Source organism: Oncorhynchus gorbuscha, unplaced genomic scaffold, assembly GCF_021184085.1.
Source record: "Oncorhynchus gorbuscha isolate QuinsamMale2020 ecotype Even-year unplaced genomic scaffold, OgorEven_v1.0 Un_scaffold_1190, whole genome shotgun sequence".
NCBI classification, from domain to species: Eukaryota; Metazoa; Chordata; class Actinopteri; order Salmoniformes; family Salmonidae; genus Oncorhynchus; species Oncorhynchus gorbuscha.
In genome coordinates this window covers 10,001-27,500 of record NW_025744526.1, presented here as the reverse complement: position 1 = coordinate 27,500, position 17,500 = coordinate 10,001, and the positions used below count along the sequence as shown (strand labels likewise).

The 17,500-nt window shown below is 42.3% G+C and overlaps 1 protein-coding gene across 1 annotated transcript in view; it reads left to right on the top strand.

Annotated features, from left to right (window-relative positions):
• Nucleotides 1–17,500, top strand: part of LOC124016921 (voltage-dependent T-type calcium channel subunit alpha-1H-like) — a gene marked incomplete at both ends in the record, with an annotated part of 126,258 nt that overhangs the window by 98,793 nt on the left and 9,965 nt on the right. Inside the window, 5 exon segments of the mRNA XM_046332254.1 lie at nt 6,658–6,726; nt 11,156–11,358; nt 15,229–15,340; nt 15,922–16,047; nt 17,169–17,258. Of these exon segments, the coding sequence (XP_046188210.1) occupies nt 6,658–6,726; nt 11,156–11,358; nt 15,229–15,340; nt 15,922–16,047; nt 17,169–17,258 (600 nt within the window).

Here is a 17,500-nt window from a genome sequence, read left to right as displayed (position 1 = left end):
TTTGCTACCTGACAACTTTACGGGTTTCACTTTTTAATTACCGTTCATATATTTATTTTTTCCTCGACTTTTTCACTCCGGACGCTTTATCTGGACACGATTCGTCAGGACCTCCAACAGCCGAAGCTAAGTAGTAACATTAACATGATGCCTTCTAATTGCAGCCGCTGTGCTCGCCTTACGGCGAGGATAGCTGTACTGCAAGCCCAGCTTCAGACGCAATCGTTAGGCAAGGGTAATTTCAGTGTAGGAAAGGATGAAACAGCGTCTGTGCCACCAGTAAGTACAGATAGTAGTATAAATCCCCTGGCACAGTCCCCGCAGCCGGACAACTTTCTCACGGTTTCTGGTAGGAAATGCTGTAGGAACGCTCAACCGGTGTCGCTCATTCAGCAGACAGAAACTTTCAACCGGTTCTCCCCATTAAGCAGCGGGTCGGTGTCAGAGGCCGAGTCTTCTCTGGTCTCTACTCCTCCCGTTACGGGGTCTGAGACGCCGAAGCTTCCCACCATTAGCTCTGACAAATTGAAAACTCTAGTCATTGGCGACTCCATTACCCGCAGTATTAGACTTAAAGCGAATCATCCAGCGATCATACACTGTTTACCGGGGGCAGGGCTACCGACGTTAAGGCTAATCTGAAGATGGTGCTGGCTAAAGCTAAAACTGGCGAGTGTAGAGAGTATAGAGATATTGTTATCCACGTCGGCACCAACGATGTTAGGATGAAACAGTCAGAGATCACCAAGCGCAACATAGCTTCTGCGTGCATATCAGCTAGAAAGATGTGTCGGCATCGAGTAATTGTCTCTGGCCCCCTCCCAGTTAGGGGGAGTGATGAGCTCTACAGCAGAGTCTCACAACTCAATCGCTGGTTGAAAACTGTTTTCTGCCCCTCCCAAAAGATAGAATTTGTAGATAATTGGCCCTCTTTCTGGGACTCGCCCACAAACAGGACCAAGCCTGACCTGCTGAGGAGTGACGGACTCCATCCTAGCTGGAGGGGTGCTCTCATCTTATCTGCCAACATAGACAGGGCTCTAACTCCTCTAGCTCCACAATGAAATAGGGTGCAGGCCAGGCAGCAGGCTATTAGCCAGCCTGCCAGCATAGTGGAGTCTGCCACTAGCATAGTTAGTGTAGTCAGCTTAGCTATCACCATTGAGACCGTGTCTGTGCCTCGACCTGGGTTGGGCAAAACTAAACATGGCGGTGTTCGCCTTAGCAATCTCACTAGGATAAAGACCACCTCCATTCCTGTCATTACTGAAAGAGATCATGATACCTCACATCTCAAAATAGGGCTACTTAATGTTAGATCCCTTACTTCAAAGGCAATTATAGTCAATGAACTAATCACTGATCATAATCTTGATGTGATTGGCCTGACTGAAACATGGCTTAAGCCTGATGAATTTACTGTGTTAAATGAGGCCTCACCTCCTGGCTACACTAGTGACCATATCCCCGTGCATCCCGCAAAGGCGGAGGTGTTGCTAACATTTACGATAGCAAATTTCAATTTACAAAAAAGAAAATGACGTTTTCGTCTTTTGAGCTTCTAGTCATGAAATCTATGCAGCCTACTCAATCACTTTTTATAGCTACTGTTTACAGGCCTCCTGGGCCATATACAGCGTTTCTCACTGAGTTCCCTGAATTCCTATCAGACCTTGTAGTCATTGCAGATAATATTCTAATCTTTGGTGACTTTAATATTCACATGGAAAAGTCCACAGACCCACTCCAAAAGGCTTTTGGAGCCATCATCGACTCAGTGGGTTTTGTCCAACATGTCTCTGGACCCACTCACTCTCACAGTCATACGCTGGACCTAGTTTTGTCCCATGGAATAAATGTTGTGGATCTTAATGTTTTTCCTCATAATCCTGGACTATCAGACCACCATTTTATTACGTTTGCAATTGCAACAAATAATCTGCTCAGACCCCAACCAAGGAACATCAAAAGTCGTGCTATAAATTCACAGACAACACAAAGATTCCTTGATGCCCTTCCAGACTCCCTCTGCCTACCCAAGGACGCCAGAGGACAAAAATCCGTTAACCACCTAACTGAGGATCTCAATTTAACCTTGCGCAATACCCTAGATGCAGTTGCACCCCTAAAAACTAAAAAATGTCTCATAAGAAACTAGCTCCATGGTACACAGAAAATACCCGAGCTCTGAAGCAAGCTTCCAGAAAATTGGAACGGAAATGGCGCCACACCAAACTGGAAGTCTTCCGACTAGCTTGGAAGGATGGTACCGTGCAGTACCGAAGAGCCCTTACTGCTGCTCGATCGTCCTATTTTTCTAACTTAATTGAGGAAAATAAGAACAATCCGAAATTCCTTTTTGATACTGTGGCAAAGCTAACTAAAAAGCAGCATTCCCCAAGAGAGGATGACTTGCACTTTAGCAGTGATAAATTCATGAACTTTTTGAGGAAAAGATTATGATTATTAGAAAGCAAATTACGGACTCCTCTTTAAACCTGCGTATTCCTCCAAACCTCAGTTGTCCTGAGTCTGCACAACTCTGCCAGGACCTAGGATCAAGAGAGACGCTCAAGTGTTTTAGTACTATATCTCTTGACACAATGATGAAAATAATCATGGCCTCTAAACCTTCAAGCTGTATACTGGACCCTATTCCAACTAAACTACTGAAAGAGCTGCTTCCTGTGCTTGGCCCTCCTATGTTGAACATAATAAACGGCTCTCTATCCACTGGATGTGTACCAAACTCACTAAAAGTGGCAGTAATAAAGCCTCTCTTGAAAAAGCCAAACCTTGACCCAGAAAATATAAAAAACTATCGGCCTATATCAAATCTTCCATTCCTCTCAAAGATTTTAGAGAAGGCTGTTGCGCAGCAACTCACTGCCTTCCTGAAGACAAACAATGTATACGAAATGCTTCAGTCTGGTTTTAGACCCCATCATAGCACTGAGACGGCACTTGTGAAGGTGGTAAATGACATTTTGATGGCATCGGACCGAGGCTCTGCATCTGTCCTCGTGCTCCTAGACCTTAGTGCTGCTTTTGATACCATCGATCACCACATTCTTTTGGAGAGATTGGAAACCCAAATTGGTCTACACGGACATGTTCTGGCCTGGTTTAGGTCTTATCTGTCGGAAAGATATCAGTTTGTCTCTGTGAATGGTTTGTCCTCTGACAAATCAACTGTACATTTCGGTGTTCCTCAAGGTTCTGTTTTAGGACCACTATTGTTTTCACTATATATTTTACCTCTTGGGGATGTTATTCAAAACATAATGTAAACTTTCACTGCTATGCGGATGACACACAGCTGTACATTTCAATGAAACACGGTGAAGCACCAAAATTGCCCTCGCTAGAAGCATGTGTTTCAGACATAAGGAAGTGGATGGCTGCAAACTTTCTACTATTAAACTCGGACAAAACAGAGATGCTTGTTCTAGGTCCCAAGAAACAAAGAGATCTTCTGTTGAATCTGACAATTAATCTTAATGGTTGTACAGTCGTCTCAAATAAAACTGTGAAGGACCTCGGCGTTACTCTGGACCCTGATCTCTCTTTTGAAGAACATATCAAGACCATTTCGAGGACAGCTTTTTTCCATCTACGTAACATTGCAAAAATCAGAAACTTTCTGTCCAAAAATGATGCAGAAAAATTAATCCATGCTTTTGTCACTTCTAGGTTAGACTACTGCAATGCTCTATTTTCCGGCTACCCGGATAAAGCACTAAATAAACTTCAGTTAGTGCTAAATACGGCTGCTAGAATCCTGACTAGAACCAAAAAATTTGATCATATTACTCCAGTGCTAGCCTCTCTACACTGGCTTCCTGTCAAAGCAAGGGCTGATTTCAAGGTTTTACTGCTAACCTACAAAGCATTACATGGGCTTGCTCCTACCTACCTCTCTGATTTGGTCCTGCCGTACATACCTATACGTACGCTACGGTCACAAGACGAGGCCTCCTAATTGTCCCTAGAATTTCTAAGCAAACAGCTGGAGGCAGGGCTTTCTCCTATAGAGCTCCATTTTTATGGAACGGTCTGCCTACCCATGTCAGAGACGCAAACTCGGTCTCAACCTTTAAGTCTTTACTGAAGACTCATCTCTTCAGTGGGTCATATGATTGAGTGTAGTCTGGCCCAGGAGTGGGAAGGTGAACGGAAAGGCTCTGGAGCAACGAACCGCCCTTGCTGTCTCTGCCTGGCCGGTTCCCCTTTTTCCACTGGGATTCTCTGCCTCTAACCCTGTTACGGGGCTGAGTCACTGGCTTGCTGGGGCTCTCTGCCGTCCCTGGGGGTGCGTCACCTGGGTGGGTTGATTCACTGTTGTGGTCGGCCTGTCTGGGTTTCCCCCCTTTGGGTTGTACCGTGTCGGAGATCTTTGTGGGCTATACTCGGCCTTGTCTCAGGATGGACCTGAGCCCTAGAACCATGCCCCAGGACTACCTGACATGATGACTCCTTGCTGTCCCCAGTCCACCTGGCCATGCTGCTGCTCCAGTTTCAACTGGCCTGGGCCCTAGGACCATGTCCCAGGACTACCTGACATGAGGACTCCTTGCTGTCCCCAGTCCACCTGGCCATGCTCCTGCTCCAGTTTCAACTGTTCTGCCTTACTATTATTCAACCATGCTGGTCATTTATGAACATTTGAACATCTTGGCCACGTTCTGTTATAATCTCCACCCGGCACAGCCAGAAGAGGACTGGCCACCCCACATATGCTCTCTCTAATTCTCTCTTTCTTTCTCTCTCTCGGAGGACCTGAGCCCTAGGACCGTGCCCCAGGACTACCTGACATGATGGCTCCTTGCTGTCCCCAGTCCACCTGACTGTGCTGCTGCTCCAGTTTCAACTGTTCTGCCTTATTATTATTTGACCATGCTGGTCATTTATGAACATTTGAACATCTTGGTCATTTTCTGTTATAATCTCTACCCGGCACAGCCAGAAGAGGACTGGCCACCCCACATAGCCCGGTTCCTCTCTAGGTTTCTTCCTAGGTTTTGGCCTTTCTAGGGAGTTTTTCCTAGCCACCGTGCTTTTACACCTGCATTGTTTGCTGTTTGGGGTTTTAGGCTGGGTTTCTGTACAGCACTTTGAGATATCAGCTGATGTACGAAGGGCTATATAAATAAATTTGATTTGATTTGATTTGATTTGGAGAGACCAGACACATAGTACAGTAAGACCATCACTCTGGAGAGACCAGACATACAGACACACAGTACAGTAAGACCATCACTCTGGAGAGACCAGACATACAGACATATAGTACAGTATGACCATCACTCTGGAGAGACCAGACACACAGTACAGTAATACCATCACTCTGGAGAGACCAGACACACAGACACACAGTACAGTCAGACCATCACTCTGGAGAGACCAGACACACAGTACAGTAAGACAATCACTCCGGAGAGACCAGACACACAGACACACAGTACAGTAAGACCATCACTCTGGAGAGACCAGACACACAGTACAGTCAGACCATCACTCTGGAGAGACCAGACACACAGTACAGTCAGACCATCAGTCTGGAGAGACCAGACATACAGACACACAGTACAGTAACACCATCACTCTAGAGAGACCAGACACACAGACACACAGTACAGTAAGACCATCACTCTAGAGAGCAGACATACAGACACAAAGTATAGTAAGACCATCTCTCTGGAGAGACCAGACATACAGACACAGAGTACAGTAAGACCATCACTCTGGAGAGACCAGACACACAGTACAGTAAAACCATCACTCTGGAGAGACCAGACACACAGTACAGTAACACCATCACTCTGGAGAGACCAGACACACAGACACACAGTACAGTAAGACCATCACTCTGGTGAGACCAGACACACAGACACACAGTACAGTAAGACCATCACTCTGGAGAGACCAGACACACAGTACAGTCAGACCATCACTCTGGAGAGACCAGACACACAGACACACAGTAGAGTAAGACCATCACTCTGGAGAGACCAGACATACAGACACACAGTACAGTCAGACCATCACTCTGGAGAGACCAGACACACAGACACACAGTAGAGTAAGACCATCACTCTGGAGAGACCAGACATACAGACACACACTACAGTAAGACCATCACTCTGGAGAGACCAGACACACAGTACAGTCAGACCATCACTCTGGAGAGACCAGACACACAGACACACAGTAGAGTAAGACCATAACTCTGGAGAGACCAGACATACAGACACACAGTACTGTATGTCTAGCTGTTTTCACAGGAAGCTAGATAGTCTAACCCTGTGTGTTGTGTTTTCACAGGAAGCTAGATAGACTAACCCTGTGTGTGTGTGTGTTGTGTTTTCACAGGAAGCTAGATAGACTAACCCTGTGTGTGTGTGTGTGTGTGTTGTGTTTTCACAGGAAGCTAGATAGACTAACCCTGTGTGTGTGTGTGTTGTGTTTTCACAGGAAGCTAGATAGACTAACCCTGTGTGTGTGTGTGTTGTGTTTTCACAGGAAGCTAGATAGACTAACCCTGTGTGTGTGTGTGTTGTGTTTTCACAGGAAGCTAGATAGACTAACCCTGTGTGTGTGTTTTCACAGGAAGCTAGATAGAATAACCCTGTGTGTGTGTGTGTGTTGTGTTTTCAGGAGAGAGTGTTCCTCAGTGTGTCCAACCATATCTTCACTGTGATCTTCATAGCAGAGATGACCGTTAAGGTTAGTTTAGTTAAGGTAACACATTTAGTTAAGGTAACACATTTAGTTAAGGTAACACATTTAGTTAAGGTAACACATTTAGTTAAGGTAACACATTTAGTTAAGGTAAGGTAACACATTTAGTTAAGGTAAGGTAACACATTTAGTTAAGGTAACACATTTAGTTAAGGTAACACATTTAGTTAAGGTAACACATTTAGTTAAGGTAACACATTTAGTTAAGGTAAGGTAACACATTTAGTTAAGGTAACACATTTAGTTAAGGTAACACATTTAGTTAAGGTAAGGTAACACATTTAGTTAAGGTAACACATTTAGGTAAGGTAACACATTTAGTTAAGGTAAGGTAACACATTTAGTTAAGGTAAGGTAACACATTTAGTTAAGGTAACACATTTAGTTAAGGTAACACATTTAGTTAAGGTAACACATTTAGTTAAGGTAACACATTTAGTTAAGGTAAGGTAACACATTTAGTTAAGGTAAGGTAACACATTTAGTTAAGGTAAGGTAATACATTTAGTTAAGGTAAGGTAACACATTTAGTTAAGGTAAGGTAATACATTTAGTTAAGGTAAGGTAATACATTTAGTTAAGGTAACACATTTAGTTAAGGTAAGGTAACACATTTAGTTAAGGTAACACATTTAGTTTAGGTAAGGTAACACATTTAGTTAAGGTAACACATTTAGTTAAGGTAACACATTTAGTTAAGGTAACACATTTAGGTAAGGTAACACATTTAGTTAAGGTAAGGTAACACATTTAGTTAAGGTAAGGTAACACATTTAGTTAAGGTAACACATTTAGTTAAGGTAACACATTTAGTTAAGGTAACACATTTAGTTAAGGTAACACATTTAGGTAACACATTTAGTTAAGGTAAGGTAACACATTTAGTTAAGGTAAGGTAACACATTTAGTTAAGGTAACACATTTAGTTAAGGTAACACATTTAGTTAAGGTAACACATTTAGTTAAGGTAAGGTAACACATTTAGTTAAGGTAAGGTAACACATTTAGTTAAGGTAAGGTAATACATTTAGTTAAGGTAAGGTAATACATTTAGTTAAGGTAAGGTAATACATTTAGTTAAGGTAACACATTTAGTTAAGGTAAGGTAACACATTTAGTTAAGGTAACACATTTAGTTTAGGTAAGGTAACACATTTAGTTAAGGTAACACATTTAGTTAAGGTAACACATTTAGTTAAGGTAACACATTTAGTTAAGGTAACACATTTAGTTAAGGTAAGGTAACACATTTAGTTAAGGTAAGGTAACACATTTAGTTAAGGTAACACATTTAGTTAAGGTAACACATTTAGTTAAGGTAACACATTTAGTTAAGGTAACACATTTAGTTAAGGTAAGGTAACACATTTAGTTAAGGTAAGGTAACACATTTAGTTAAGGTAAGGTAACACATTTAGTTAAGGTAACACATTTAGTTAAGGTAACACATTTAGTTAAGGTAACACATTTAGTTAAGGTAAGGTAACACATTTAGTTAAGGTAAGGTAACACATTTAGTTAAGGTAAGGTAATACATTTAGTTAAGGTAAGGTAATACATTTAGTTAAGGTAAGGTAATACATTTAGTTAAGGTAACACATTTAGTTAAGGTAAGGTAACACATTTAGTTAAGGTAACACATTTAGTTTAGGTAAGGTAACACATTTAGTTAAGGTAACACATTTAGTTAAGGTAACACATTTAGTTAAGGTAACACATTTAGTTAAGGTAACACATTTAGTTAAGGTAAGGTAACACATTTAGTTAAGGTAAGGTAACACATTTAGTTAAGGTAAGGTAACACATTTAGTTAAGGTAACACATTTAGTTAAGGTAACACATTTAGTTAAGGTAACACATTTAGTTAAGGTAAGGTAACACATTTAGTTAAGGTAAGGTAACACATTTAGTTAAGGTAAGGTAATACATTTAGTTAAGGTAAGGTAATACATTTAGTTAAGGTAAGGTAATACATTTAGTTAAGGTAACACATTTAGTTAAGGTAAGGTAACACATTTAGTTAAGGTAACACATTTAGTTTAGGTAAGGTAACACATTTAGTTAAGGTAACACATTTAGTTAAGGTAACACATTTAGTTAAGGTAACACATTTAGTTAAGGTAACACATTTAGTTAAGGTAAGGTAACACATTTAGTTAAGGTAAGGTAACACATTTAGTTAAGGTAAGGTAACACATTTAGTTAAGGTAACACATTTAGTTAAGGTAACACATTTAGTTAAGATAACACATTTAGTTAAGGTAAGGTAACACATTTAGTTAAGATAACACATTTAGTTAAGGTAAGGTAACACATTTAGTTAAGGTAACACATTTAGGTAAGGTAACACATTTAGTTAAGGTAACACATTTAGTTAAGGTAACACATTTAGTTAAGGTAAGGTAACACATTTAGTTAAGGTAAGGTAACACATTTAGTTAAGGTAAGGTAACACATTTAGGTAAGGTAACATATTTAGTTAAGGTAAGGTAACACATTTAGGTAAGGTAAGGTAACACATTTAGTTAAGGTAAGGTAACACATTTAGTTAAGGTAAGGTAACACATTTAGTTAAGGTAAGGTAATACATTTAGTTAAGGTAAGGTAATACATTTAGTTAAGGTAACACATTTAGTTAAGGTAAGGTAACACATTTAGTTAAGGTAACACATTTAGTTAAGGTAACACATTTAGTTAAGATAACACATTTAGTTAAGGTAAGGTAACACATTTAGTTAAGATAACACATTTAGTTAAGGTAAGGTAACACATTTAGTTAAGGTAACACATTTAGGTAAGGTAACACATTTAGTTAAGGTAACACATTTAGTTAAGGTAAGGTAACACATTTAGTTAAGGTAAGGTAACACATTTAGTTAAGGTAAGGTAACACATTTAGGTAAGGTAACATATTTAGTTAAGGTAAGGTAACACATTTAGGTAAGGTAACACATTTAGTTAAGGTAAGGTAACACATTTAGTTAAGGTAAGGTAACACATTTAGTTAAGGTAAGGTAACACATTTAGTTAAGGTAAGGTAATACATTTAGTTAAGGTAAGGTAATACATTTAGTTAAGGTAACACATTTAGTTAAGGTAAGGTAACACATTTAGTTAAGGTAACACATTTAGTTAAGGTAACACATTTAGTTAAGGTAACACATTTAGGTAAGGTAACACATTTAGTTAAGGTAAGGTAACACATTTAGTTTTAGTTAAGGTAAGGTAACACATTTAGTTAAGGTAACACATTTAGTTAAGGTAAGGTAACACATTTAGTTAAGGTAACACATTTAGTTAAGGTAAGGTAACACATTTAGGTAAGGTAACACATTTAGTTAAGGTAAGGTACATTTAGTTAAGGTAAGGTAACACATTTAGTTAAGGTAACACATTTACTTAAGGTAACACATTTAGTTAAGGTAACACATTTAGTTAAGATAGGTAAGGTAACACATTTAGTTAAGGTTAAGGTAAGTTAAGTAACACATTTAGTTAAGGTAACACATTTAGGTAAGGTAACACATTTAGTTAAGTAACACATTTAGGTAAGGTAACACATTTAGTTAAGGTAAGGTAACACATTTAGTTAAGGTAAGGTAACACATTTAGTTAAGGTAAGGTAACACATTTAGTTAAGGTAAGGTAAGGTAACATATTTAGTTAAGGTAAGGTAACACATTTAGGTAAGGTAACATTTAGTTAAGGTAACACATTTAGTTAAGGTAAGGTAACACATTTAGTTAAGGTAAGGTAACACATTTAGTTAAGGTAACGTAATACATTTAGTTAAGGTAAGGTAATACATTTAGTTAAGGTAACACATTTAGTTAAGGTAAGGTAACACATTTAGTTAAGGTAACACATTTAGTTAAGGTAACACATTTAGTTAAGGTAACACATTTAGGTAAGGTAACACATTTAGTTAAGGTAAGGTAACACATTTAGTTAAGGTAACACATTTAGTTAAGGTAAGGTAACACATTTAGTTAAGGTAACACATTTAGTTAAGGTAAGGTAACACATTTAGGTAAGGTAACACATTTAGTTAAGGTAACACATTTAGTTAAGGTAAGGTAACACATTTAGGTAAGGTAACACATTTAGTTAAGGTAAGGTAACACATTTAGTTAAGGTAACACATTTAGTTAAGGTAACACATTTACTTAAGGTAACACATTTAGTTAAGGTAAGGTAACACATTTAGTTAAGGTAACACATTTAGTTAAGGTAACACATTTACTTAAGGTAACACATTTACTTAAGGTAACACATTTACTGTGTGTGTGTGTGTATGTGTGTGTGTGTGTGTGTGTGTGTGTGTGTGTGTGTGTGTGTGTGTGTGTGTGTGTGTGTGTGTGTGTGTGTGTGTGTGTGTCTGTGTGTGTGTGTGTGTGTGTCTGTGTGTGTATAGGTGGTAGCCCAGGGTCTGTACTCAGGTGAAGCAGTCTATCTGAAGAGCAGCTGGAATGTTCTGGATGGACTGTTGGTGTTTGTATCTCTGCTGGACATTCTGGTTTCCATAGCATCCGCCGGCGGTAACCGTATCCTAGGAATCCTCAGAGTGCTGCGACTCCTGCGTACCCTTCGACCCCTCAGGTGTGTGATGTAACGTGTGTTTGTACTGTACCTTGTGAAAACAATTTAACTAATTAATAACACCCTTGTCTTTCTGCCTTCTAGTGGGACTTGTCTCTCCCTGCTGTCTGTTGACTTGTCAGCTTGTCTCTCCTAGCTGTCTGTTTACTGTCTTGTCTCTCCTAGCTGTCTGTTTACGTCAGCTTGTCTCTCCTAGCTGTCTGTTTACTGTCATGTCAGCTTGTCTCTCCTAGCTATCTGTCACGTCAGCTTGTCTCTCCTAGCTCTGTCACGTCAGCTTGTCTCTCCTACCTGTCTGTCACGTCAGCTTGTCTCTCCTAGCTGTCTGTCACGCTTGTCTCTCCTAGCTGTCTGTTTACTGTCACGTCAGCTTGTCTCTCCTAGCTGTCTGTTTACTATCACGTCAGCTTGTCTCTCCTAGCTGTCTGTCACGTTAGCTTGTCTCTCCTAGCTGTCTGTTTACTGTCACGTCAGCTTGTCTCTCCTAGCTGTCTGTCTGTCACGTCAGCTTGTCTCTCCTAGCTTGTCTCTGTCATGTCAGCTTGTCTCTCCTAGCTGTCTGTTTACTGTCACGTCAGCTTGTCTCTCCTAGCTATCTGTCACGTCAGCTTGTCTCTCCTAGCTGTCTGTTTACACGTCAGCTTGTCTCTCCTAGCTGTCTGTTTACTGTCACGCAGCTTGTCTCTCCTGTCACGCTGCTTGTCTCTCCTAGCTGTCTGTCACGTCAGCTTGTCTCTCCTAGCTGTCTGTCACGTCAGCTTGTCTCTCCTAGCTGTCTGTCACGTCAGCTTGTCTCTCCTAGCTGTCTGTCACGTCAGCTTGTCTCTCCTAGCTGTCTGTTTGTCTCTCCTAGCTGTCACGTCAGCTTGTCTCTCCTAGCTGTCTGTCAGCTTGTCTCTCCTAGCTGTCTGTCACGTTTGTCTCTCCTAGCTGTCTGTCACGTCAGCTTGTCTCTCCTAGCTGTCTGTCACGCCAGCTTGTCTCTCCTAGCTGTCTGTCACGTCAGCTTGTCTCTCCTAGCTGTCTGTCACGTCAGCTTGTCTCTCCTAGCTGTCTGTCACGTCAGCTTGTCTCTCCTAGCTGTCTGTCTGTCACGTCACTTGTCAGCTTGTCTGTCTCCTAGCTGTCTGTCACGTCAGCTTGTCTCTCCTAGCTGTCTGTTTACTGTCACGTCAGCTTGTCTCTCCTAGCTGTCTGTTTACTGTCACGTCAGCTTGTCTCTCCTAGCTATCTGTTTACTGTCACGTCAGCTTGTCTCTCCTAGCTATCTGTCACGTCAGCTTGTCTCTCCTAGCTGTCTGTTTACACGTCAGCTTGTCTCTCCTAGCTGTCTGTTTACTGTCACGTCAGCTTGTCTCTCCTAGCTTGTCTCTCCTAGCTATCTGTCACGTCAGCTTGTCTCTCCTAGCTGTCTGTTTACTGTCACGTCAGCTTGTCTCTCCTAGCTGTCTGTCACGTCAGCTTGTCTCTCCTAGCTGTCTGTTTACTGTCACGTCAGCTTGTCTCTCCTAGCTATCTGTCACGTCAGCTTGTCTCTCCTAGCTGTCTGTTTACTGTCACGTCAGCTTGTCTCTCCTAGCTGTCTGTTTACTGTCACGTCAGCTTGTCTCTCCTAGCTGTCTGTTTACTGTCACGTCAGCTTGTCTCTCCTAGCTATCTGTCACGTCAGCTTGTCTCTCCTAGCTATCTGTCACGTCAGCTTGTCTCTCCTACCTGTCTGTCACGTCAGCTTGTCTCTCCTAGCTGTCTGTCACGTCAGCTTGTCTCTCCTAGCTGTCTGTTTACTATCACGTCAGCTTGTCTCTCCTAGCTGTCTGTTTACTATCACGTCAGCTTGTCTCTCCTAGCTGTCTGTCACGTTAGCTTGTCTCTCCTAGCTGTCTGTTTACTGTCACGTCAGCTTGTCTCTCCTAGCTGTCTATTTACTGTCACGTCAGCTTGTCTCTCCTAGCTGTCTGTCACGTCAGCTTGTCTCTCCTAGCTATCTGTCATGTCAGCTTGTCTCTCCTAGCTGTCTGTTTACTGTCACGTCAGCTTGTCTCTCCTAGCTGTCTGTTTACTGTCACGTCAGCTTGTCTCTCCTAGCTATCTGTCACGTCAGCTTGTCTCTCCTAGCTGTCTGTCACGTCAGCTTGTCTCTCCTAGCTGTCTGTTTACTGTCACGTCAGCTTGTCTCTCCTAGCTGTCTGTTTACTGTCACGTCAGCTTGTCTCTCCTAGCTGTCTGTTTACTAGCTATCTGTCACGTCAGCTTGTCTCTCCTAGCTATCTGTCACGTCAGCTTGTCTCTCCTAGCTGTCTGTTTACTGTCACGTCAGCTTGTCTCTCCTAGCTGTCTGTCACGTCAGCTTGTCTCTCCTAGCTATCTGTCACGTCAGCTCGTCTCTCCTAGCTATCTGTCACGTCAGCTTGTCTCTCCTAGCTATCTGTCACGTCAGCTTGTCTCTCCTAGCTGTCTGTCACATCAGCTTGTCTCTCCTAGCTATCTGTCACGTCAGCTTGTCTCTCCTAGCTATCTGTCACGTCAGCTTGTCTCTCCTAGCTGTCTGTCACATCAGCTTGTCTCTCCTAGCTGTCTGTCACGTCAGCTTGTCTCTCCTAGCTGTCTGTTTACTGTCACATCAGCTTGTCTCTCCTAGCTGTCTGTTTACTGTCACGTCAGCTTGTCTCTCCTAGCTGTCTGTCACGTCAGCTTGTCTCTCCTAGCTATCTGTCACATCAGCTTGTCTCTCCTAGCTGTCTGTTTACTGTCACGTCAGCTTGTCTCTCCTAGCTGTCTGTTTACTGTCACGTCAGCTTGTCTCTCCTAGCTGTCTGTTTACTGTCACGTCAGCTTGTCTCTCCTAGCTATCTGTCACGTCAGCTTGTCTCTCCTAGCTATCTGTCACGTCAGCTTGTCTCTCCTAGCTATCTGTCATGTCAGCTTGTCTCTCCTAGCTGTCTGTTTACTGTCACGTCAGCTTGTCTCTCCTAGCTGTCTGTTTACTAGCTATCTGTCACGTCAGCTTGTCTCTCCTAGCTATCTGTCACGTCAGCTTATCTCTCCTAGCTGTCTGTTTACTGTCACGTCAGCTTGTCTCTCCTAGCTGTCTGTCACGTCAGCTTGTCTCTCCTAGCTATCTGTCACGTCAGCTCGTCTCTCCTAGCTATCTGTCACGTCAGCTTGTCTCTCCTAGCTATCTGTCACGTCAGCTTGTCTCTCCTAGCTGTCTGTCACATCAGCTTGTCTCTCCTAGCTATCTGTCACGTCAGCTTGTCTCTCCTAGCTATCTGTCACGTCAGCTTGTCTCTCCTAGCTGTCTGTCACATCAGCTTGTCTCTCCTAGCTGTCTGTCACGTCAGCTTGTCTCTCCTAGCTGTCTGTTTACTGTCACATCAGCTTGTCTCTCCTAGCTGTCTGTTTACTGTCACGTCAGCTTGTCTCTCCTAGCTGTCTGTCACGTCAGCTTGTCTCTCCTAGCTATCTGTCACATCAGCTTGTCTCTCCTAGCTGTCTGTTTACTGTCACGTCAGCTTGTCTCTCCTAGCTGTCTGTTTACTGTCACGTCAGCTTGTCTCTCCTAGCTGTCTGTTTACTGTCACGTCAGCTTGTCTCTCCTAGCTATCTGTCACGTCAGCTTGTCTCTCCTAGCTATCTGTCACGTCAGCTTGTCTCTCCTAGCTATCTGTCTGCTATGCTAGTTGTTCAGGATAGGAATGTTTGCTAAATTACTAAAATGTTACAGGTGTGTGTGTGTGTGTGTGTGTGTGTGTGTGTGTGTGTGTGTGTGTGTGTGTGTGTGTGTGTGTGTGTGTGTGTGTGTGTGTGTGTGTGTGTGTGTGTGTGTGTGTGTGTGTGTGTGTGTGTGTGTGTGTGTGTGTGTGTGTGTGTGCAGGGTGATCAGTCGAGCCCCGGTCTGAAGCTGGTAGTAGAGACTCTGATCACGTCTCTGAGACCCATCGGAAACATCGTCCTCATCTGCTGCGGCTTCTTCATCGTGTTTGGAATACTGGGAGTACAGGTAACAGACAGAGACAGAAAGACAGAGACAGACAGCGAGAGAGAGAGACAGCGAGAGAGAGAGAGACAGCGAGAGAGAGAGAGACAGCGAGAGAGAGAGAGACAGCGAGAGAGAGAGAGACAGCCAGACAGAGACAGACAGCGAGAGAGAGAGAGAGAGACAGCGAGAGAGAGAGAGAGAGAGAGAGACAGCGAGAGAGAGGAGAGAGAGAGAGAGAGAGAGAGAGAGAGAGAGAGAGAGAGAGAGAGAGAGAGACAGCGAGAGAGAGAGAGAGAGAGAGAGAGAGAGAGAGAGAGAGAGAGAGAGAGAGACAGAGAGAGAGACAGCGAGAGAGAGAGACAGCGAGAGAGAGAGAGACAGAGAGAGAGAGAGAGAGAGACAGAGAGAGAGAGAGAGAGAGACAGAGAGAGAGACAGAGAGAGACAGCGAGAGAGAGAGAGAGACAGAGAGAGAGAGAGACAGAGAGAGACACAGACTCACACAGACAGACAGACAGACAGGCTGCAATTTAGTCTTATAGTCTGTGGTTGAGTTGTGTGTGTGTGTGTGTTTCTCTCTGTGGTTTCTTGTGTGTGGTGTAGCTTTTCAAGGGTAAGTTCTTCCACTGTGAGGGGGCGGACGTGAGGAACGTGACCAATAGGACTGACTGTCTCCGTGCCGGCTACCGGTGGACACGACGCAAATACAACTTCGATAACCTGGGACAGGTACCCAGAAACACACACACACACACACACACACACACACACACACACACACACACACACACACACACACACACACACACACACACACACACACACACACACACACACACACACACACACACACACACACACACACACACACACACACACACACACACACACACACAAATACACTGGATTCTTTAATCTTTGAGCTTTTTCCAATGTAAACATATGGATCCCAATAACGCCCTTTGAATTGGAATTAATCGAACTGAATTGAAATGAATTGAAATGAATCGAATTGAATTGAAATTAATTGAAATGAATCGAACTGAATTGGAATGAATTTAAATGAATCGAAATGAATTGAAATGAATCGAACTGAATTGGAATTAATTTAAATGAATCGAACTGAATTGGAATTACATTTACATTTACATTTAAGTCATTTAGCAGACGCTCTTATCCAGAGCGACTTACAAATTGGTGCATTCACCTTATGACATCCAGTGGAACAACCACTTTACAATAGTGCATCTAAATATTTTAAGGGGGGGGGGGGGTGAGAAGGATTACTTTATCCTATCCTAGGTATTCCTTAAAGAGGTGGGGTTTCAGGTGTCTCCGGAAGGTGGTGATTGACTCCGCTGTCCTGGCGTCGTGAGGGAGTTTGTTCCACCATTGGGGAGCCAGAGCAGCGAACAGTTTTGACTGAATGAATGAATTGAAATGAATCGAACTGAATTGGAATTAATTGAAATGAATTGAAATGAATTGGAATTAATTGAAATGAATCTAACTGAATTGGAATTAATTGAAATGAATTGAACTGAATTGGAATGAATTGAAATGAATTTAATTTAATTGAAATTAATTGTATTGGAATGAATTTAAATGAATTTAAATGAATTTAAATTAATTTAAATTAATTGAATTAAAAGAAGTTGAGGAAAGGAGAGGTCTGAGTTATATCTTCTTTTCCCCTTTCTGTCTGTCTGTCTGTCTGTCTGTCTGTCTGTCTGTCTGTCTGTCTGTCTGTCTGTCTGTCTGTCTGTCTGTCTGTCTGTCTGTCTGTCTGTCTGTCTGTCTGTCTGTCTGTCTGTCTGTCTGTCTGTCTGTCTGTCTGTCTGTCTGTCCAGGCGTTGATGTCTCTGTTTGTCCTGTCCTCTAAAGACGGGTGGGTCAGCATCATGTATGACGGACTGGACGCCGTTGGGGTAGACCAGCAGGTAACACACACACACACACACACACACACACACACACACACACACACACACACACACACACACACACACACACACACACACACACACACACACACACACACACACACCTCAACAGGTATTCAACCGTCTTGGCGATATCCGTGTTTGGCTGTATGTATATATATATGGTCTGTTCTGGTAGTCCCCACATAGTACTGCTATATATATATATATATATGGTCTGTTCTGGTAGTCCCCACATA